The sequence below is a fragment of the Notamacropus eugenii genome, chromosome 5 (genome assembly GCF_028372415.1).
Source record: "Notamacropus eugenii isolate mMacEug1 chromosome 5, mMacEug1.pri_v2, whole genome shotgun sequence".
Classification (NCBI taxonomy): domain Eukaryota; kingdom Metazoa; phylum Chordata; class Mammalia; order Diprotodontia; family Macropodidae; genus Notamacropus; species Notamacropus eugenii.
Genome location: NC_092876.1, coordinates 432,780,279 through 432,805,287, shown reverse-complemented (window position 1 = coordinate 432,805,287; position 25,009 = coordinate 432,780,279). Strand labels below are relative to the sequence as shown.

General features: G+C 37.1%; 1 protein-coding gene across 10 annotated transcripts in view; it reads right to left on the bottom strand.

The window, feature by feature from the left end:
• CASK (calcium/calmodulin dependent serine protein kinase) overlaps positions 1–25,009 on the bottom strand; it is a 436,118-nt gene that overhangs the window by 88,659 nt on the left and 322,450 nt on the right. For all 10 annotated transcript variants that reach the window (XM_072615124.1, XM_072615127.1, XM_072615128.1 and 7 more), the window contains one exon: positions 15,965–16,086. In XM_072615124.1, the coding sequence (XP_072471225.1) occupies positions 15,965–16,086 (122 nt within the window). The remainder of the gene's footprint in view (positions 1–15,964; positions 16,087–25,009) is intronic.

Here is a 25,009-nt window from a genome sequence, read left to right as displayed (position 1 = left end):
GAGTTTATTTCAGTTATTACTGTGAAAATTAACTGAATAATGACTCCAGTAAGAAATCTGGTGTAGGTATTTCCTACTGGTATGTACTGAAATGATCAAAATCATGACAATGTTATTAACTCATTCCTGACAAAAATCTTTAAGACGAGCACCATAAAATCATGCTGTAAGTCATTGTTCCCCTTTCATAAAGTTTTTTAGTCTCAAAAGACGTTATTCTCAAATATGACCTATTATTTTGCTAGCACCTTATAAAATGGAAAAGTTAATCTTTAAGAAACCAAATCTGTCCACTTCCCATGGGGGGAAACCCTTAAAAATTAAAACTCAATCCAAAATATGGGAACATCTAAAATTTACTTCCAATGCAACATTTAAAAAACAATTAGTTGCTTATTATAAAGTCTAGTCATTAAAAATTACGTAGAGGAGGGTGCTATGTTAAGTTGTTGCTGCACATTAGTTATGTACTGAATTTTTGATTGGGAACACACTAAAATTACAACTACTTTTACACAACAATTTTAGGCCTTATCATTAAAAAACAACAACAAAAACCATTAATTAAGCACCAAATCACATTTACTATGGAAACAGTAGTTTTGGACAAATGCCGACAGATGTTCCAAGGTGTGCCAGATGCTGGACAAATGTTAAAAAAAAAGATAAAACTAGCTTATTAAAGTTTGGCAAAGGATGACAAAGAAAGATGTTATTATTGTTTTGTAACACTGTTGGCTTACCAGTGTAAATACCTATTCTACAACAGGAAAAGTTTCTGTAAGACAATATGGAGAGTGAAGATAACTACTCATTAACATTTTCAGAATTATTCAGTTAATCAGCCTTTCATCTACCGTGAATAAAACCAAAAATCCCAACCCATTTAGATTTTTAATGGCAGAAATGGCTAATTAACTGTTAATTGTTCATAGCATCAAATTCATCATAGACTAATTAAAAATAACATTTTAAAAAGTGTAAATGATGCATTTCAGGAAATTTTAATCAACACCTTGAGTAACATTTCATTATTTTAATATTACATTTCTACACAATTTTCACCATTACCTGACTTCTCATAATTAGATAGCTAATTATTTTTCCATGTAAAAGTGTGTCCCACTGACAGAGATAATGAAATTGTATATAAATAAAGAAACAAAGAAATCCTTTATAAATAGTCTACTTCAATGCTGGTCTTTTTTACTTGCGAACATTTCATAGGAAAATGAAGATCTCTCATGCAGAAAACAAAAAACAAGCAGAAATGACTGTATCAAGGGATAGTATATATTTGGTCAGAACTACAGGAAAGGCTAGATATATTTTTATGAGAACTCAAATCTGGAACCATTTTTTTCAGTGGAGGAGGAGGAAAAGAAAGTGAGGGCAGGAACTCAAAATCTTTAGCTTTCCCTTTAAACCTGACCCTTTGTTCCCCTTAGCCAAGACTCCTGGGAATGGTTTTCTATTGGATTGAGCTTGTGAATATTCAGAAAGCAATGACAAAAACTATGAAAGCATCACATCGGCTGAGTCTGCATGTTCTGCACCTTTGAAGCGGTCAGCTTAGTTATTATTGCAATGCTTTATAAAACATTTAATCCTTTCCAGCGTGAACTAGAAATGTGACAGTAACATTTAGAACACAGATAAATAATTAAGCAACTTCTGAGTTTCACAAAATGATCCCTAAAACATGTTGTACAGTTTGGTTTTAGATAACAAGCAAAAATGAAGCACCTCAAAAGAAACAGTCCAAAAGCCATTTATTAAGAGCCTACTGTGTGCCAGGGATTGTGCTAAGTTGAAAATGTTGAAGAAAACTTCAAATCCAAGCAAACCAAAAAGAGTTGTCAAAGACTTGCAAAAAATTGCAATAGATCCTACCTACCACTTTCCACTCTTTCTGCAAAACAAGGGATGGAAACAACTTCTTGGCTTTTTTGGTAGAGATTGGCTCCACTAAAATGCTACCATGATATCTTTTAGCAGTGTGAAGATGAATCTGCCTTTTCCAAGGTTAAGCTAACTGAACACAAGCTGTGACAGATTCTACACATCAAGCTGGAAATGTATAGAGTACAGGCCCCAGGCCCCCATAACACACCATATCTTTGATTCAAAACAAATCTAGTTAACTTTGGACTAGTTCATCATTGCGGGGCTGGGCAGCAGGTGATGCACTGTTGTTGGATACAGCAACTCATGAAGTTACCTACTAAGGTGAGGACAGAGTTGGGATCTGTGGCAGTTGAGAAGTGTCCACAACTTTGCTGTCACAGATCCTTGAAGCAAAAGTAGACACTGGAGATGCTCTCCAGATTTTGCCCCCTCCCCATTAATAAATCTGAAGAACAATATCTTGCATTTTATCCCTGTAACATCATCCATAAAACTGAGTAGGAAACATAATAAAATTATAATAAGTGCTCCAAAGAATTGCTTGCGTGGCAGTGGTACAAAGGAAAAATAAAGAAAAATCATTTTTTATTTGTTCTATTTGAGTACTATATTTGCTTATGAACCAAAGTTAATGTTCTGAGGTTGACAGAAAATAGTAATTTTTAAGATGGCAAATGTGTAAAGAGAGGCCACATTCTGATTCAATACACAATTATAACTGAAGTGATTTTCAAAAACAATTATCAAAAATCAGAATTTAATAGTATTTTCAGTCCCTTAGAGAAAAATCTTGAAAGAAATAAATTATCTGAATTAATATTAATCTGAAACATTTTTCTAAATTTATGTATAATTTTAAAATCCCATTAAAAAATAGCAGTTTTACAGAAAGTACTGAAGCTGTCACACTATATACAAAATTAACAGAACTACATGTGAATTAAAATAGAAATTTAGATAGGTTTCTATGTCAGGGAGTATTTTGATTGCTGAAAGCACTGTATAATTTTACAAATATAATCTAGCCTTCTCTAATTATTGCATTATGGGCTCAGTTGCAGTGCCTTCCCAGATGTATGAACTGATGGACTAACTCAATGAGCTGCCTATCGAACTGTATATCATAGTCTAAACATTAGCTTTCTTTTTCCATTTGTTATTCCTTTTTTCCTGAGAGGTCTGTAGATTCACTTCTTTTAAGGGATCACTGATGTCCCTGAGGACATTGTACTTTTGTGGGGTTGCTATATGTCTGCAAAATCATGGAACACCATGATCTTTGAAAATCAAAACTGCAGGTGACCTAAAAGACAATGGAGAGACACATTACTGCCAAAGAAGTAGCAAAAAAACCCAAACCAAGTGCTATCCAGGAGATGAATGATTAGAAAAAGAGGTGATAGTTGGTTGTCCAGTGAGAACAGGGAATTAAAAATGCACAGCGCTGTTCTACACTGATATCTGCTGCTAGTGTGTTTGGCAGAAACTATTTGGAAGATTAGTGGAAAACACAGATTAAAATTGTGCATCTGTAATGAGGAGGAATAGATGAATTGCGATCTGTACCATTTGAAGAAATGAGCACAGACCCAGGTAAGTACTCGAGCACTGCAATGAGCAGAAAAGGGCAGCATGGTGAGCGGACACAGAACTGGTCTTGGTGTTTAAGAAGACCTGGGTTTAAGAGCAGCCTCCAATACTCGGAGTGTGGCCCTGGGCAAGTAACTTAATGTTTCAATGCTCAGTTTACTCTCTAAATACATGAGATGTAGAGAAAGTACCAACCTACTTTTGGAAAAGAAGCTCTTCACCGTGAACTACTTACACTGATGTTGAAACCACCTTAAAAAAGGAATTGCTATATGTATGTTTGATCATGCAGAAAGTCCACTCTCAAATGTTCTTCATAAAACTGGTACATTTGGGTATGTTAGGCACTCAGAGACAGAGCCACTTCATGATTTTTCCTGATAAAAATTTTGCCAATAGATAACTGAAATACAATAAACTCATGCCCCTAAACTGACAGACAAGAATTTCACAAAAAAATGCACTTTTAGATCAATGTTTAAAATAACTAAGTCTACACCTATCTGGCTTACACCAGACAAATGCAGAAAAGTTAGCAGCACAGAATGGTCCCAATAGCACAAAAGTTAATATTACTCTCCAAAAGGAAATTTCACTAGTTAAAAAAGAGGAACAAAATCATCAAAAGAAGCTGTCCTCAGTGAGGTCAATCATGTTATGAGTCTTTCTGCTTGAATCCTTTAAAAGAAGTCTAAGCCAGCTGTCATCTCCCCATTTCACTGCATCTTGCCCCGGACATTCTCTCTAAGTTTTAAGCTACAATCTGCTTCATTGTAACTGTACAGCAGAGATCAATAGATCATATCTCAGAGCATCGGAAACCCTCCAAAATCCTGGAGGACAAGAGAATGGAAATCGTTGGGCAGAGGTGTCCTTGTGCTGCCGGCCACAGTGAGAGAGGTTGAAGGCCACAACGAGGAGACTCCGTGGGGTTTTCTATTGCATATCTTCATTTTTTGGGTTGGATTTTTTTTTTTTGGAATGAAGAGAAGAATGACATCCACCTCCATCTTACAAGGAAAACTGGGCAGTGGAACGATGGAAGGGAAAAAGAGGGCAAGACAGACCATCTGCTCAGCTACACTGGAGCGCTTTCCTATTCCTACCAAGCTTTTCCTTTTGTTCCTTCTTACGTTAAGGAGCATTTTGGGACCATTGAAAATGCTGTGCTATTTCCCAAATAAAACACTGCTGGAAGCGTTCCCATGGATGGGGCCGTGTTTGCCACAACACCACACCGACTTGCTTTCACCGATAATAAAACCGATGATCCACACCCTTCATGCGTGTGTGACAGCTGTACTCTCAAAAATTTCTGTCCATTATTTCTTTGTGCTCTGCACATTCAAACAGACAAACGCCACTTCAAAGGTGCTCTGAACTGCTAATAAAATGAAAGAAAACTGGCCCATTTCCATGAATTCCCAGAGAAATTAAGGAAATTTATTTGGGAAAAGAAAAGACTTAAGGGGAATGTGATTATAGTATATCTGAAAGATTGCTGAGTGAAAGAGAGATTAGACTTGTTCTCCTTGGATCCAGAAGGTAGAACTGGAAAAAACAGTTGAAAGGTAAAGGAAGAAAGACTCCACCTGTAAAATGAAAGGCCTGAACTAGATGATCTTGTCACCAGAATGTGTCCACTCAATGGGTTGGAGCCCTTGGGCACTCTGACGATTCACCTGTCATCCCTTAACCTTGTTGCATCACCAGTTCATCTCCTCCTCTAATACAATTCCTATATAATATCTTTTATATCCTTAATTGCATTTGTGATGAGTGTTTAGTTAGGCATCTTTCCCAGCATTCTTTAAATCGATTTTCCTTTCTACTGATTCTCTGAATACGACTGTCTGTCATTCTTTTTCATAAGATTTTAAAGATAGGTTTATATTCTAATCCAGTGTTATCTTTAGCAGCTACTTCTATCTGAACAGCAAGCAAATCAGATGTCTGCAGACTAAGGCGCCTTCTGGTCTGATTTACATGGGTTCACCTTTTGTTAGTGTTCCTCCTGTTGATCATTTCCAATTTGTAATTGTCAGCTGCTTTTTAAAACAGTTCAGAATCCACTGGTTGCAATCATGACATGTCTCTTTCTTCTTCTCCTTCTTGCTTTTTTACTAATTCCTATCTTAGCTCTGAGAAGTTGATTTCATTGTACAGATGATCAACTGAGAATAATGTCTTATATCAGTAGCAAGTCTTTTTCTGTCTGTTAAACCATAATCTCTTTTTTTTGAGGGGGGGTGGTGGTGGTGCCTGTGATATTATTTGGTGTCTAGAGCTTACCAATTATTTTTTGGAAGAAAGTGTATGGTATAAAGACATGACATTTCAGTGTAATTAATATGTTATGGAGCTCTCTTACCCTTTCTTCTTGAGCTATATTTTCTCATGTATTTCTTTCTATCCTCATCTTTTCCCACCATTGCAGTTAAAGTTATCAAGCATCAGATTGAATGTTGATTTAATTGGGAGCTTTTTGTCAGGTACTTCACTGAATTTTTCTGGTGCATACATAGCAACTGGTACATAGGCTTGATTGTGGTACATAGGCTTCAATTATTTTCATGGTGGTCTTTTCTGCAAATACTTATTATCAGCACTATAATATGTGAATAGATAGTCCATTAAATTAAATATTCTATTACCTTTGGACATATGACAAAATTCACTTTGCTAACTCTATTTTGGAAGTGCTTATAAACCATTCTTCGACTTAGCTCTAAGTTTCTTTTTTTTTTTTCTGGTTTCATTCAGAGCAAGAATGTAAAGACAAATATTACTGAGCTCTTTTAGTAATATTTCCACTTCAAACTGATCTGTGGACAAGGATCTTCCATTTGTATAATCAAATAAAAGTTTATAGGCAGAACATGTGCTACTTGACACCTTCTGTTTTCTTTCCTGTCACTCCAGCACAATAATCATACCAGCAGAAAGGGCCACACAGGACTGAAGACCATTCTGTATGGCTCTTTGTTTCACGGGTTGCTTGGCCAACGCCATTCCAATCAAGTAGACAGCTTACTGGCTCTGAGCCTTACATATTATTCTAGATCAATCCTCAGAAAAGAGACTTGTGGTCTTTTGTAGGGGTCGTCCTCAAAGGCATTCCTGCGCAGCAGCATGTACTATTGTTGATGCTCCACTGATACAGCCTTTCAGGACTCAGCTTCAATTCTATTGCATAAGCAAGCAACACAGCAGCACTTTAGGCACTTTAATATGTGAGTGAGTATATGCAGAATAAGTACAAAATAAAATACAAAGCAGTTTAGGGATACAGGGCAAAAAACAGTTAAAGGCAAAGAAAAAAGACCTTCTTTTTTGAGGTGCATGTTGAAGGAAATGAGGGGTTCTATAAGACAAAGGTTAACAGAGAATGGGGGGATATTCATTACCAAGGCATGGGATCAGGAGACAGAACGTCCTGTATAAGCAGCATTAAAGGGGCTAAGTTTGGCCAAGTTGTAAAGTGAAGGTTGGGAGCTATAGGAGTAAAGAAAGGGATAGATGGGATGTGTGAGATGGTACGGAGACAGAAATCAGGTGGACCTGGGAGACTGGAAGAAAGTGGCATCCTTGACAGAAATAGTCAAATTCAAAAGAGGAGTACGTTGGAGATGCGGCATAGGATGTTGAAGATAATGAGCTCTGTTTTATACATGAAGAATCTGAGATTTCTGTGGGCAATCTGGAATGTTTAACATGAAGCTGGTGATGTGGAGCTGGAACTCAAAGATTTCACGGTCCTCTTCAGAGAGATAAGAAGCTTATGGAAGCTGACAAGATCATAGGGAGAGAGAGGGAAGAAGGGCCCAGGACAGAACCCTGAGGTACTTCCACAATCAGACAATGTGACATGGATGATGATTCAGCAAAGGATAATGAGAAAGAACGGCGAGGAGGGTAAGAAGGAAATCAGGACAGAATAGTGTCAGGAAAACTCAAAGAGAAGAGAATATCTAGGAGCACAGGGTGATCAACAATTTCAAATCCTTCAGAGACTAAGAAAGATGAAGATTAAGAAAAGATTTTTAGCATTGGTAATTAAGAAGTCACTGGTAAATCTGGAGAAAAGTTTCATTTGAATGATGAGGTGTAAGCTAAACAGCAAAGAGCTGAAAAGTGAGTGAAAAGACGAGAAGTAGAGGCAATGAATTTAGACAGCTTTTTCTAGAAATCAGGCTAAGAAATGTATGACAGCTTCACAGGACAGAGGGAGGTTGTGAAGATTTTTAAGGATAAAGGAAATTTCAGTGTTTTATGCATCAGGAATCAGTGTATGGGGAGAGATCGAAGATTAGAGAGAGTGGAGATGACAGAAAAGTCAAGAGGGGATAGGACTAAGTATACATGTAGAAGAATCAAGCTTTCAATGGCTGAACGACTACCTTTTTGTCAAAGATGAGTAAAGAAAGTGAAAATGGTGGATGATGTAAAAGGTTTGTGAGATAAAGGGTACAAGAAAAGAAACTCAAATGTGAGTTGTTATGACCTAAGTTCAACCTCTTCATTTTATAGATAAGGAAGCTGGAGCCCAGAGAGTTTAAGTAATTTCCTTCAGGTGACACACGTAATCATTAACAAGGCTGGGATGAAAACCCAGATCTTCTGCCTACAAATTCTAGGCCCTTTTCATTATACCTTTTGTCATAAAAGTCTTAATATTAAAATATTTGAAAACAGATGGTTTTCTTTTTGTACAGCTGGATATTTTCTTTTCAACGTATTCTTCTAAACTGAAATACATAGTTAAGTCTGAGGAATGGAATGTCACTGGAGAAATTTTAATGGTATATTTTAGCATAGTCTTTAACATTCTTTTGAATTAATTAATTTCAATTTAATATTCTTTAATGTTTAATGAACAACCTGCAGATCTCTATTTTAATTATGTGCAAGTTCCTTTTTTGTTCCTGTTTCATTTCAATTTAATTACTTTTGTTTTTCAGTGGTTTCAGTCACATCTGACTCTTCATGGCCCCATCTGGGGTTTTCTTGGCAAAGATACTGGAGTGGTTTTCCATTTCCTTCTCTGTCTCATTTTACTGATGAAGAAACTGAGGCAAATAGGGTTAAGTCACTTGCCCAGGGTCACACAGCTAATATGTGTCTGAAGCTGGATTTGAACTCAATGAATCTTCCTGACTCCAGGCCTGGCATTCTACCCATTGAATGGGCAGGACACAAAGAAAGGAGGAAGGCTGTTGGAGAAAGAGTGAAGGATGGGGATTATAGGGGTATCTATCCAATGATCTATTAATGTTACTGGATGACTGATCTAAAAATAAGGATGACCCTTAAGAAAGATTAGGATGTGAAAAATGCAGTATGTAGAAAAATGTCATTCAGGATTAAGAACAGTTTTCCATCCCACAGACCCCACGAAGTCCTTTGCTTTCTTGTGGTGGGAGGCGGCTCTAGGTTCCTGAGTGCCTGGTCAAGAAAATACAAGCTGTTTTGGATGACTGGCGCACTCAGTGCAGTACCATCACCAGCAGACAGTTCACTTGGTGATGGATTCCTCAGCCCTTGGAAACCTATGGAAAAGAAAGGACTCAGAATGGGACATGGCAATTGGCTTCAGTTATTTGAACAGCTATACTGTAGAGGAGTAATCCCTCTTGACTTTCCAACTATAAATAAAATGAGAAGAAAAAAGATGGACGATCATGAGGTGAGAAATGCCCTACGCATTCCACCGATGACTTGTGATAGAAGCTAAGAGTGGAAGGTTCTCAGGTGCTGGGAGAATCCTCTGTGGCAAACTTATAGGAAGATGTGCAAGAGCTGCATGGGAAGGCCAGGCACGAGAGGCTGAAATGTGCATCATGGAGCGAGCAGATCACAAATGCCACCGAGAAACAGATCTGATGCCGATTTAAAAGAGAGCTCCCTTGTAGAAATCTTTCAAAGTACTTAAGATGCCATGTTACAAACATACTGGAACGATGGCATGCTTAAAATAGATCCTGCCAAGTGGAAGGAACTTGGTTTTGTACAAATTATCTTTTTATTCAAATAGAACTATATTAAGGGATTATCATTAATATGAATGTACTGAAGTACTGTTCATTTCTGTGCATAATAAAAACTTGAAAGAGTTTGGTCAAGTTGGTTATTAAACTAAGCTTGGGGCAACTGGGACTTGAAATGATTAATTATTAGATTATTTAAAATGTTCAACTTCCCTCAATGTTGTATGACCCATTTTTCTTCATACCTGTCTGTGTATATAGATATCTATCATCTATCTATCTATCTATCTATCTATCTATCTATCTATCTATCTATCTATCTATCTATCCCACTGTATCTCATAGATTAAGAGCTAGGAGAGACATTAGAGGTCATCTGGACTAGGAGTGACAAGGACCTTTTGGTCAGTCCAGTAAAGTCCATGGAGGAGTATGGCAGATCCTCCTCAAGAGGTATAAGCTCCTTGAAGTCAGGGAGTCTCATTTCTCTCTTTGTTTACCCAGCATCAAGGACATAGTAGGTACTTAATAAATTATTTTTTATCATGCTTGTTGCAGATGAATGGTAATCCAATTTTTCCTGGAAGATAATTAGATGGTAAGCTACTTAACAGAGTTGTGGTGACAAAAGTACTTTTTACTAACCTTAATGTTCTACAAATTTGAGTTAATGTAATTACAATCAGGGACTGGGTCTTGTTTATCATTGTATCTTGCCCCCAAAAAGGCATTTTCCTGACTTCCTTTGCTCATACTGTTTCTGGTAACTGGAAAGCCTTCCATCCTATCTCAATCAGAATACTGAATTTCTAACTATTTTCTAAATTATTATCTAAATGCTATCTCCTCCATGAAGCCTTCTCTGATTCCCATCACCAGTAATGACCTTTCTAGTCTGTTATCTAACACAGCTCTCTTACACGGTGATCACATATTATTATTACCTGTGTGTAACATTTTTCTACTGGACTGTTATCTTCATGGGAGGAAAGACTGTGTCTAAATTCCTTCTTTCTATCAACTCCTAAAGCAGTGTTGTATCCATAGAGTAGGCTCTTAAAAACTGTGGTTCAGTGTAATGAATTATTGATTTTGTATTTTATTTTTATCTTTCAACTAATAGAACAGATAGATGGATTGGGTGTTCAGAACAAGTGTAAGGGTTTCATGGGTACTGAGCGTATTAACATACTCTATTACTGATCCAATCAATCTACTGCATACCCACCAAAGTAGTTCTCCTACATGTTATTCCCAAACTCAATAAACTTCAATAGCTTCCTATTACTTCTAGGAATAAATATAAACTTTATTTAGCATTTAAAGCCCTTTCCAGATTTACTAAACATTCCTCCCCTTCACAATACTTAGTTGGTTCAGTCAGACTGGCTTTTGTACTGTTTCTCATACAGTGCACTTTCTATTCTGTCTCCATATCTCTGTACTGGTTGACCCCATCCCTGGAATGTACTCTCTTCATCCCTGTGTCTCAGAATAGCTACTTTCCTTACAGGCTCAGTTCAAGTCTTTTTCTACATAAAGCCTGCCAGTCTTCTTCCTCAAAAAACTTTTATTTTGTATATTCCTATATGTACGTGTTATCTCCCCTGGCTAGACTGTAAGGCTCTTGAAGGCATGAATGTCTCACCTTTCTCTTTATATCTTTAGCACAAAGTATGCTGACACATGGCAAACAGTTAAATGCTTAAGGATCCATTAACAAAATGTTCATGTAAATAAATATTAAAGTGATGAAAGAAATTCTGAGCAGTTAGGAATTTGGAAACATCTTGAAATAGGTGAACTTTCATGGACAAACGGCAGCAATCACCTTGCTTACATAGGTATTAAATATATGCTTCATTCCACTTAACCACAAGTCTTTTAGCTGTGCTGTTGTGATTTGGTCAGCTCTGTGGAAGTATCATAGAACTTTATGGATTTATGTGAAATCTGTGTAAACATACAATCCTTTGCAGGTTTCAAAACACTAAGATATAGAAGCTGACAAATAGTATGTTGTCTACCATCCACTACATAGCAATAGATGAGCAGACCCCTGAATCAGTCCATTGGCACAGATATATTGGACAGATACACTGCACAGATACATTGGATGTACTGGACTTCAAATCGACAATGAGTTGGGCCTAAAATGAATAGCAGGCTGGATCGCTTGGGATACTGTAAGGTACTTTCAATGATACTAAGGGTTCTCTCTACGCTAACGTTCAGTTTTTAACACCAGTATTCCCTTGGTATTATTATACCGTGACTCCCGAGAAGTCCTAACTGTGAGTGACCAAAAGGGCAATGAAAGGATGCATGGAGACCATGACTTATCACCAACAATGGTTTGCAAGCATGGTATAAGAGAACATTAAGATCATGAATGAACTGAAAAGGAGGTGGGTGGATCAATTAACAAGAGCAAAGGACAACTGATGGATAACGTAAGTGTTCTACCAGTATGCATCAAACATTAAAATGACATAGAGGAAGGCCTCCAGTGTGATAAGGACTTCTACGGATTTATGGAAGGAAATGAATAAGAACTGTAAAAGATAACAAAGTATGGATTATTATGATGGCTAAGGGAGAAGCTGCTCTAGAGCTGGGGCAAAGAAAAGGAATGAGTTAAATAAAGACCCAGGTCTAGGCTTAGAATGCAAGGAAAGAGGCCCTTTAATAAAAGATTCAGCAACCTAGGTAGTTATATGTTAAGAATGTATTATTTAAAAATACAACTTCATTATACTTGGAAGAAGTAGATTATAAAGAGGAATAAATTTCTTTATCTTAGAAATTGATATGAGTTACTCCAAATACCTTCAAGGAGGATACAAAAGCCAAAACAACTGTAAGAAGGGCAATGGGAATGCAGCATCTGCAGAATTCAAGATAGGGTGGAACCACGGAACTGAGGAAGGACTCAGAACTAACTTTAAGGCAGTGATGTGCAAATACAACGGGACAGTTACAGCACAAAAGAGTCTGGACTCACATTGGGCCAGTGGAAGACTATATAAATTACAGCAAAAACTGAGGTAGGATATTAACTGGGCTAGATCAGGGGATAAGGTCTTTGAGAATTACTGGGACAGGGCGAAAGTGGAAGGTAACAGCATAATAAATGACTTGAATTCAGATACTACAGGTGAACCTGGAAAATGCTCACACGGAAGGCCCATTTATTATGTGTAGGGAGAATTCACCTTTTGGATGAAATAATACAGGATCAATAATGTACTTAAATAAATCCTGGCTGGCACTTACCCTGGGAAAATCATGATGGAGGTCCAGAAAGGTAACACCCCGGTTCACGTTGCAGTAGGACTGCATATCTTTGCGAAACTGACTCTAAGATTGATTTGGTAGGAGCCTGTAAGACTTGGTGAGCTGCTGGAACCTTCATCATGACAGTGCGTGAGACAAAATTTAATTAGGGCAATAATATTCACAGCCCTCAACCAAAGGTTCAGATGGAGCACAGGGAAGAACTAAAACAGGACAGAGATATCTGTCCTCAGAGAAAGTCTGAAGGTTTACTTGATGAGCACTGCAGATTTTACAGTCTGAGTAATAAGATGATAAAAAACAAGTCTATTTTACCGAGTGCTTGGATTTGGAAATCCTGGAAAGTGGATGGCCAAGGATTGAAAGGGAGGAACAGCTGAAATCTAAAGAGGAGAAATGGGTTGGGGCTAGACAAGTTAGAGAGAAATAAACTGCCTTCAGCAAGAAAACAAGCTTTGAAAGCACACCAGTGAAGGATACAGGATAACTGAGGTGTGCCATAAAGGGAACATGACTTAAATTAGGAACTGTAAAAAAATGTCTTAGAGGTGTGCACACTGACATGTCAACGACTCACTTAGTACTCTGTCTCCCTACTCAGTCACTAAGAGTTAGAGGGATAAAATGTCATGAAATTCTAGTAGGCCAGAATGAAATTGTGTGTGTGTGCACATGTGTACACGTGAACCCTTTAAACTGTGGAACTAATCTGGCACTATGGATCACTATTTTACATTTGGCTAAAATAAAGTAACGATTTTCAGTTCCCAAACTATATTATGGTAAAAAGCTAAGTAGGATTTGATTGCATTTTGATTCTATTAGAGGAATTCTAGTGTGAAGGATCAAGCACTGTGGTAGGAGTCAGGAAGAAACAGCTTTAAATCTTGCCTCTGAGGCATATTTGAGTGCCTTGGAGGACTCTGGCTAGGACTCAGCACTAAATCACAGAGGAGATAACAGTTTGTATTGATGGGGAGAGTTCTCCCACCAGGACTGACTGTTCTTCAAGGAACCTGCTTCAGCATGGTGCATTCTGTAGATTCTTTATAAGCATAATTTTTGCAATATGGGTTTGATGCGTTATAAATCACAATGGGCTATAAATTGTGTTTTGATATGATTCTAATTTGAGGCTGCTTCATAATTTTGGTAATTAAAATTAGTTCTCAAGGGCAAAATTAGATGTCCTGTCACTGAAGGGAAATGGGGTCTCACTGATTCAGAGAGCTTCTATATGTTTAATTTGATGTTTTCTGTGCTGGGTTTCTGTAAGCATCTGAGACTGTCAACGAAGAAGGACACACTGATGAGGTAGTTACTCCATGTGAATAAATCAGACACTTACATCCAGCTGGACTACTCCTAGAACTCAGGATGGCAGAAAGGGAGTGGGGTGACTACTTCCTACTAAAGTGGTTAAGTGTAGGCGCAGGTAACAGAAACTGTTAAGGGGTGCTAATGTGAGGAATTAGGGTTTAAAATAACTTGTGTGGACAAGATATTTTCAGGTGCCAAACTGAGAAACTCTAAGTCAGCTTTTGACAGGGCCTGAAATTTGGATACAACTAGTTTTGATATAACATTCTGGGGATACAGGCACTATGAGAAAGTTATGGACACAAAAAATTCTAGCTGGAGGCCAACTTAGTTGTAGTTAAGGTGGAACTGGAAAGATTTCATGAGAAACGGGAAGAAGGCCCTGGACTTTGGAATCAGGAAGGCCCTGGCTTCAATACTGCCTTACACACTCAGTAACTGTGACCCTGGTAAAATTCCAACATGTGTCTCAGTGTCCTCACATGTAAAATGAGAGGTCTCTAATATCCCTTCTAGATTTAAATATGTAAGTCTATGATCTATGACCTTGGCTCCGGTTAAAAATCAACGTTCTCTTTATGGAGAAGCACCACCGACATAAGGCAACACACAGACGGATACTGGACCGCCGGATCAGATTCTTGTTATTGTTCAGTCACATCTGATTCTCTGTGACCCCATGTGGGGTCTTTTTGGCAAAGAGCCTAGAGTGGTTTTGCCATTTCCTTCTCCTGCTCATTTTATAGATGAGGAAACTGAAGCAGACAGGGTGAGGTGACTTACCCAAGGTCACTGAGAGCTGGTAAGTGTCTGAGGTCAGATTTGAGCTTCCCTTCAAGCAGTCCATGTCTCAGGCAAACCTGCTGTTATGGTGTTCTCCAAACTCAAGATTCCATCTCCCAACTATGCACTTTTAAAAAGGCTGTACACGTCCCCATACCTGGAATGCCTCCTTTCCTCATCCTCACCTTTTAGTCTCTATCTTCCTTCAAGGATAGGTTCAGATGTCACTTCTGAAAGTCACCCTTTCTCTGATCTCCCTAGTCATCAGTGCTCTCTTTTCCCTCAAATCATCTTTTATCTATTTACGTATGTATTCTCAGGATAAAGGAAGTGTGTTGATGACAGCAATTTGTTCTTCATTTTTGCTATGTTATTTCTAGGGCTTGGCACAATGCCTTGCACTTAGCAGACACAATAAATATTGACTTCATGAATTAATGGTAAATTATATACAGGAATGCTAAACATTTAATGCAGTCTACATGTTCCTATACTCTCTGACACTGAAGGCCATCAAATGTTTTCTTGTTAAAAACACTTACTGGCATAGCTATACTAAAAGGAGGCAAACCTTTAAAAATAAAAACCTTCAAAATAGGTAGGAAAAAGCTGAAAGAATATGAAATAGGATAAGGCTTTATTAGCTGACTGAAGAAAATCTTGAAAATCCAACAAAATGGTTCAGAATTATAAAAACCATATACGTTAAAAAAAATTGACTGCTTCTATTTCAAAATACTAATAGAATATCAGTGATTTAATCACCAAAGAACTAATAAAGTATTTACTTCTGTAAGTGCTTTTCAGCTACAGGATTTAAGGTGTGCGTGATCAAAACATCTAAATGGTTTCAGAAACCTTAGCAAATGATGAGAATTCTTAAGCTTCATTGTGACTGACCAGTGCATTTTATGTTCAGAAGATACAATATATATAATTAATTGTGTTTCGATATTCAGTCTATGTTGATCTTTCCACATTCTTTCTTATAGGATTAGGACAAATAAAAAAGATCTAGAAACTTGCTGAAAGTAAACTGGTATGTTAAATATACAATTTATGGATGGAAAGGGACTTACATCTAGCAGTGTGTGGAGATGCTGATCCTGGAAAACACTGTGTAGAAAATCTAAGTCCTTTTCACTGCAGTCTGTAAGTGCATGAATTTCCTCCAGGCTGTCTAGCACCTGTGAGACTGCTCCTACGGGTAAACAAACAGAAAATAAATTGCTAGAACATAAAGTCATTGGTAAACTAATCTTTGGAACAGAATCTTCCATGTCAACACAAAGAATTAACATTAGAACTGCAAAGGCCAGAACCTTCACTGAAGGCTAAATGTACTCAATGATACAGTAATTTCATTCCTTTTTAACAATGGTACAGTTGTCTTGGTTTGCTACAATAACTTTTCTAAAGGATCTTGTCTTATATACTAATCCTGCTTCCTTATTTCACCTCATCAACTAATGGTAACTTACAAAGGATCTTTGTGTATCAAATTATACTGTAAACTAGGTTTAATAACCTCCAAAATTATTGACTTGAAGGTAAAAAGAATAAAACACAAAGATAGGATTGTTTTGTCTGATTTCAAATTTCAAATTTTGCTACCTAGCTTAAGTACTAAATAAGTATAATTATTATATGTTCTCCCATGTCACTTTAGATGTGTTCATAAAGTATCTTATGATTCAATTATCTTCAGGAATGATGAAACTATTTAATCTTTGTTCATGAAAACGATCTAAGTATCTAGAATCACCAACAGATAGTCCACAACGTATACGATAAAATCATGGAATAAGACTGAAAGAAGTGAGTATCAAGTCCAACCATAGGCAACTGTAACTACTCGTTTTTGAGTATTTCTGTTAATGACTCCCTCAATAAGGGTTTTCTTGAGAGAGAATAAAGTTGACTCTATATGCAGCACACAATACTTATTGCTTTTAACCAAACTTGAGTTTTCTTATTGACCAGATTTAATGGAAAATATAGCTGCTTTACTTTGCTACCACTAATATGCAAAGACATGGAAAAAAATAATTTCTATTTCATCCATCTCTGCCTATTTAGGGAAAGACAAGAAGTACAGAATTACTGATACTGCAGAATCCCTGGATAATACTATTAGTGGGAACATAAGTTTGGCAGTCTTTGTAAGCAAGGATAATTGTCACTTTTTGACTTCATACCTACAAACCAAGGATGTTAACATAAGAGAGGCAGCACTGAAAACAAAAACAAATGCCAGACAAGTGGTTTCTGGCAGGTGGTGCCCAAATTCAACGTCACAAACATCATTCTTAATCTCTAGATTACAATGTAACATGGGAGATTACCTACTGTCAAATTAGAGTGAATGGGGAAAAAAACCTTGTCTGAAAGAGTTGAGTTAAAATGAGCCCAGTGAATTCAAGTATTCAAGACAGCCTTTAACACACACTGGCTCTGTGACCCTGGGCAAATAACTGACCACTTTTCTCTTTTTCAGGTCCCCAGGCAACTTTCTAAGACTATAAATTGCAGAGATAGTACTCATTGGTAGAGGAAGTTCCTTAACTTCAAAGAACATGTGATCTACCAAGAAATACTAAAGGTAGCATCTCTACTTATGGTCTAAATGGCAAGAATACTAAAGGGTGAACATTCAGAGAAAAATAAAATCTTTAAAAATCTAAAGTAGTAATTTTTTTTGATTAAAGGTTAATGTCTAGCATTCTAACTGTAAGGAGACTTTCGCTAAAACTAAAATATCTATAATTTACAAAGTTCTCTAATTTTTTTTGTTATTTCTTTTACTGAGTTATCTCACTGAAGGAAGGGGGGGGAATATTGCTTAATAAAAATTAAGAAAATAATCTAATAGGATAAATATCTCAATTTTTTAAAAAGCTATATAATCTAGAGGGTATTAACATCTTTTCAAGGTACTCTCCTTACATGGGTGGAACTGTCTTTTGAAGTACTAATAATCATGAGCATATCTTAACTTGATGTAACTCCCATCTCTATCAGCTAATCTCATTAAGGAATTACATTACATTAATCTACATTATGATACCTAACTTTAGTTCCAGATATCTAAAGCTTCCTCAGTGTAAAAATGGTTTTATTTTATTTTTTGTATCTGAATCTCCAATTCCTAGCACAATGCCTGGAACATAACAGGCTTAATAAATACTTATTGATTCCAGCAAAGAATACTTCCTACACCAGTGAAGAACAGTAACTATTCTTCAACTCTCATTCTTAGAGGTTTGACTTGGGCACGGAGAGGTTAAGTGATTTTTCTGGTGTCAGACAGTCAATATATGTCAGAGATGGTACTTTAACTGAGATGAGGACTCTAAGGGGTTGGGGTCTCTATCTACTGTATCACACTGTCTCCTATAGATAACTATTTTTTATGTGATAGACAAACTCTATTGTAGGTTCACCTTTCTGTTTCACTTATATCAATTAATATGATTTTGGGTCTCTTGAACAAATAGTGACTGGTTGATTGGGAATTCCATAAAAGTGCTGTCAAGATGAGGGCAATTAAAATTTTAAGGTAAAAAATAATTTCCATCATAAAAAATCTAGATCTTTGTAGTATTTGTATAACCATTTGAGTTGGAGACTTGAGGCTTGAAGCAAAATGACTTGGCTATCCATATTAGGGATTTAATATAGTTGATTTTAATTCAAAAAAGGCAATCAAACCTGAAGAATAGATGTTAAAAAACTGTCACTTCTTTTAAAATTCAAATCTCATTTAAAAAACTCCACCACCATGACAACTGTATAGGAAATGAAGCTATACAAGGGAAGTCTGTGCTTAGATCGGCTGCTCTTTCTAGAGTGGTATGGACCTGCCCAGTTCTTTCTATAGTTCTTCTTTTGGCCCTCTATTTTCTTCTGAGTGGATGAGGAAGGAAAGCTGGGAGTCCCTTGAGCTGTGCCTCTCTCTTCATCTTTTTAGCTCAGGAAGGAGAGAGATGACACTGAAGATGACTTTCATTCTCATTCAGCTGTCAAAATAATCTTTCTAAAGCACAGGTCTTTCCAAGTCACCCTACTACAAAATAAACTCCAGTAGCTTCCTGTCTCCTTCAGGATCAAATATAAAATACTGAAATTCAGGCTGTCCATAACCTGTACCCTTCCTTTGTCATCTTCTTACACCTCACAGCCTTCCCCACTGTCTGACTCTGATACAGTGACACCAGCCTACATGCTGTTCCTTGCACCAGGCACTCACCTCCAGACTGGCTGTCGTTTATGCCTAGAACACCCCCTTTCTCACCTCTGCCTCCTTGACTTCCTTCAAGTCCCAGCTAAAATCTTGCCTTTTCCAGGAAGCCTTTCCTAACCTCCCTTAATTCCACTGCCTTTCTCTATTGATTGTTTCCAAATGATCTTCTATATAGCTTGTCTATACTTAGTTATTTGCATGCGGTCTCCTTTATTAGACTGAATTCCTCATGAGCAGGGATTCCCTTTTACTTTTGGTATCTAACAGCACTTAGCATAGTTCCTGGCTCACAGTAAGAGCTTAATAAATGTTTACTGACAGGCTGATTAAAAACAGAAGTCTCAACAGGCAATGATGCAATTTTCATAAGTTATATAAGATTTCTCATGTAATTCTGTATTTTCTAACTTCTAAAACTATACAATAAATCAAAACTCATTAAAAGTATTTTTAAGAACCCAAAGAGATTGAGGAATAAAAAAAATGCTACAGACTCAACAGGAAAAAAAATCACCAATTTTACTTTTAACTTTTGTTATCTGAATGACTTTTAATCAATATAATTGTGAATCTTTTGGTTACAAAATTTCCACTATTTCTATCATATCTATGTCAAGCAATAATTTCTGATAGATCACTATAAGAGTAATTTTAAAAGAAAGTCTGTCCATGAATGAATATGCAAATGAAAGAATAATTACATAAAATAATGTAGGGCATATGATTAGATAAATATCTGATGAATTTTTCTCATCTTGAAATTTTTGCCTTGCTAATAATTTCAACTTTCAGAAGGCAGAAGAAACAATAAGGGGGAGCTCTATTTCAGATCTGGTTCTGACCAGTAGAAGAAATGCTTGAATAGTGAAGTAGAAACCTGGGGAACAGGCCACCACACCCCCAGAGTTAATTAATTACAGAGGAAGAGGTGAATATCCGGCATGATCTCAATTTTAGGAAAACAGATTTTAAAAAGTTAAGCCCTGCTACGCGAAAAAGAAAAGTCAATCCAAAATGAATGGGAGATTCTCAATAATGAAATTGCTACCAAGTAGGCCAATACGATTTCAACACGGAAGAAAAGGGTAGCTAAAGATAAAGACATGGCTCTACGGGGAGGTTCATTAATGAGATTATAAAAAGATCAACAGTCAAGACGAAAGGAAAAACAAATGACTATAGACAAGAACAAAGAAGTGGCTCAGTCCTATGGGTAAAGATTCAGGAAATCTAAAGTCTAGAGTGAGCCAAGGCTTATGAAAGATGCTAAAGAAAACCAAAACGGCTTTTAAAAAATATATAGTGAGGGCAGGAGGAGCAGACCACTGCTTGTCCAGGATGGGTCAGTGATGAGGGATGACTGAGAGAAGATGAAAGGGCACAGCTCTCATTTTGTTTCAGTTTTTCCACCGAAGGCTGTAATCTTCAGACTAAGGAGAACAGAGAACGGAAAGCCAAAGTAAGTGAGCAGGGAGTACAAATGTGTCCTCAGGGAGTTCAAGTTACTAGATTTGGGTGAACTGTTTCCGGAATACTGTAAGAATAAGCACATGTGCTTGTTGAATCACTGCTATGAAATCACCAATGATAAAACATAAGGAAAAGACAGCCTTGCTTTCAAAGACGGGAAGATAGATTTGTCACACCATAAAGGCAAATGAGCTTAACGCTGATTTGGGGTAAAATTCTAGAATGCATTTTTGAAAAGGATGTTTGTGAGCAGTTAGAAAAAGAGGTAATGATCAGTACAAACGGATTCACTGGAAAGTCATGCCAGACTCAAGCAGTTTTCTTTTCCTTTGGGCCTGTATGTCAGGGTAATGCCTCAGCATGACCCTGATTTCAGCAAAAGCTCCAACAAAATTTTTTGTAATATTCTTATGGACAAGATGGATAGACAGAGGAAAGACAGCAGCATAATCAGATTCGGGATTAGTTAAATGAGTGCAAGTGAATGGAGTGATCTAATTTTGATGAGAGGTTTCTGTCCTTGATCTTATTCTGTTCATCATTTTATCAATGACTTAGATGAAGGCATCGAGGTGATGTAATGGCTCAAGTACTGAACCTGGAGCAGAGAAGACCCAAGTTTAAATCTAGCCTCACTTACTAGCTATGTAAAGTTGCGCGCGTGTGTGCGTGAGAGAGAGAGAGAGAGAGAGAGAGAGAGAGAGAGAGAGAGACAGAGAGGGAGAGAGAGACAGGGACAGAAACAGAGACCCAGGAGGACCCAAGGGCAGAAGTATAGGGATTGGCCTTAGGAAATAGGGATATTTCCTCTGTGAGCATGAGGAAAAAAAAGAGAGAGAAGATGTTGAAAAGCTATGAATCAGTCATTCAGACAACAGACATTTTTTAAGCTTCTATTATGTGCCAGGAAGCCTGATAAACAGCAGAGATGCCAAGATAGGTAAAAGACAATCTCTTCCCTTGAGAAGCTGACAATTTAATGGGAGAGATGACATGCACCAACTATGTACAAGCAAGCTACGTAAAGGATAAAATGGCAATAATCAACCAGAGAAGGCACTAGAATTAAGGGGATTCCTGTAGCAGGTGGGATTTTAGTTGAGACTTGAAGAAAGTCAGGGAGGTCAGGAGGCTGAAATGAGAAAGGAGATCATTTCAGGCATGGGGGACAGCCAGTGAAGATGCCCAGAGTATGGAGATGGGGTGTCTTGTGTGAGGAACAGCAAAGAAGCCAATGTTACTGAGTCAGAGAACATGTGGAGGGGCGATGCTGGTGTGAAGTGGAAGACCAGAAAGGGTGTGTGTGCATGAAGTTAGGTAGTAGCTCTGAACTCCAAACAAGAGGATTTTATATTTGATCTTGCAGGTGACAGGGAGCTGCTGGAGTAGCAGTGATATGGTTACACTTTCACTTGCAGGCAGATCAACCAGAAAGCTGTTGCCTGGGTGATAAGACACAAGAGTGGTGGCAGGGTCAGAAGAGGGAAGAGGGTGTTTATGAGATGTTACAAAGGTAAATTGACAGGTCTCAGCAACAGATGGGATATTTCTGTGTGAGGGTAACAGAATGAGGGGTTGAGAATGACACCTAGGGTCACAAGCCAGAAGAGGGTAAGATTTGGGGAAAATTCTTGTCTAATTGCTTCAATATTTTTAGTGAAGTAGGAGACTAAATTACTACTATAAATAGAGGATTTGGAGGAGAGAAAAAGCTTCTGAATATTTATGTGAGGAATGACCATAAAATCAGAGTTGGAGCTGAAAGGAACCTAAGACAACATCTCATCCCCCCTCTTATTTTACAGATAAGGAAACTGAGACCCAGGTAGGTAAAGCAATTTGCACAAGGTCACTCAAGTGGGTGTCTGAAATAGAAGTTGAATGTAGGTTCTCTGACTCCAGAACCAGTGCTCTTTTCCCTGTACCATGATAGGGAGTCAATAAGAATCAAGGAAAGGAAGATCTAGCACTTTGGAGGCCTTAAATTAATACATCAAAAATCTGTAGCTCAACCTCACAACTTTTCTTAGGGACGCTCAGCAACACAGTAGTGAGGAAGCCAGATGATGGGGATTATCCAGGGATGAGGATGACAAGTTTGGGACTACCGGAGAACTGAGGGGAAAGGGATTGTAGGGAGTGCTGAGGCAAGGGAAGTCTGACTGGGGAAGACAGTCTTGGAGAAACCAGGGAAAGAAGAGGAGGGCAAAGCATGTTTAGTAGGAGTGTGACAGGTGAAAGGATAAGAGGCTGTACTGAGAGTAAGGTGATGAAATTCAGGACATGTGATACGGTACAGTTTTATAAGAAGGATAGGTCTAAGGTGGGATAATGTAAATTCAATGGAGTCAATAGATTTGTTGAGGTTGAAGACTATATGGTCAGGATAGCAAAGGTGCCAGAATTCCTACATATCTGGGAGTGATTTTAGTTGTTGGGGGTAGAGAGGAAGATAATGCAGTAATATCTACGAGAACTATAAGAATGAGAGAGAATCTAGTTACTGTTTGTAAAAGAAACCCCAAAAGACTATCATATAAAAATCTCCACATAAAAGAAGCAAAACAAATCAGTCAATCCCAGAAAGTATTCTGGGAAAATTAATACAGAGTTAAAAATTAGAAGGAAAAGCTTTTAGAGTTATGTCCCAAATTTTTTATTCCATTTTAAAAGCCTTTTAATGTTAAAAAATTTTCACCCTAAATCATGTTTCCCAAAGCAATTACCTTTAGGTAACCAACATTTAATAATATAATGGCTTCTAATTTTTATTTACTTTCTAACTTCAAATGTATTAATCATATGTGGTTCATTTGATAAAAATAGTCAAATCTACCTTTACTGTGTATATGGACAAACTTACTTGGAAAGCACTGCCTTTAGGCATTTCCTCATCCAACTCTGCCCCACCCCATTTTCCTCAATTTTTTGCATAATTCACATTCTCATTCTGCATAATTAAACAAATCAGATCTGTGACCAGGCACTTACTTTACTACCTCTAAAATACTGACTGGTATAAATGGCTTCCAAAAGTCTTCTGCTATCATTATGGAAAAAGTAAGAAAGTACAAATCTATTAACTATTTACATCTTTCCTATTCCACCCTATATAATAATTGTACATATTCTTACTTTTGCTGGTCTTTAAAGTTAAAAGGAGATTTTAGTCTAGGAAATTTTAATTATAAAAGGGGAAAAGAATCAAATAAGGGAAGAGAGAATTCTGGGCAACTAAAAGTAACTGTAAGCAAAGGCAGAAGAATAGGGCAAAATATTTAAACAAAAACTTGGAGATCACAGTAACATAGAGAGAATATATCTTGCATTTCTCTTATATTCTCCAGTGACAGGCACAGAATTTGTGCTTGATATCTGATTAAAGCAATGTCTACACTTATAGTGATGTATTTAAAAAATCATTGTTATAAAAACAACTAGATTATTTTGGTAATTTAAAAAGTTTGCTTCAGTCATCAACATAACTACTTTAATCTATCCCATTACTTTGCAGATGTGACCAATACTAAATGAATTATTACAGTATGTTATCATATTGGTAATTGACAGGATATAGTTTTCTTTAAGTACTTCATATGCCATGATTATAAAAGTCACATCCAATATTATCATTACATAGCATCCTGCCAAAACAGCCTATGTTTTTATACAGAAACGTCAAAGATTTCTCTGTAAGTAAATAAACCAGGGGGACTAAATGCTTTGCTAACTCAAATATGCCAAATGACATAAGTGCCTATGTTAGCCTAGGAGAAAGAGAGCTGACCCTGGAGCCACAAGATTCGGGCTCAAAGTGTAAGACTTCTTCCTGTTTGACATCAGGCGAGTCACTTAACCTCCCTTGGCCTCAATTTCCTCACCTATAAAATGAGCTGGTTGGACTAGGTAGCTCCTTTCAGTTCTAGATCTATGATCTTATGAAATGAAGTACAATGGCAGATTTCACCTGCCTATTTCCACCTCCAAATGTCATGACAGAGTTTACTGATTTAATAAAAATAAAAATAGTTAAAATATAAATTAATAAAACCATAGTGTACAACTGGAAGAGGCTCCTAATTCAAACATAAACCGAACTGTGGTCAAAACAACAGTATTTGTTTGATGACATTTTGATTTTTAATCAAGCCTAATTAATGAAATCAAATTTAAAGAAACAAGTTCAATCTTTCTAAACTTTCTGTGTTGTAAATTAACCTTCAATTTCTTGACATAGTCAAAGCATGTCACTTTATAATGAAGTCTTGTTTCTCATGTTATTGTTTACAAAACCAATTACTTCATGGCTCAAATTCTTTATGGACATGATACCACAAATACGTTGAAGAAATCCATATTAATCATTTTAAACCAACGGCAAAAAATCTAGCAGGGATATTAGAAGTTATCT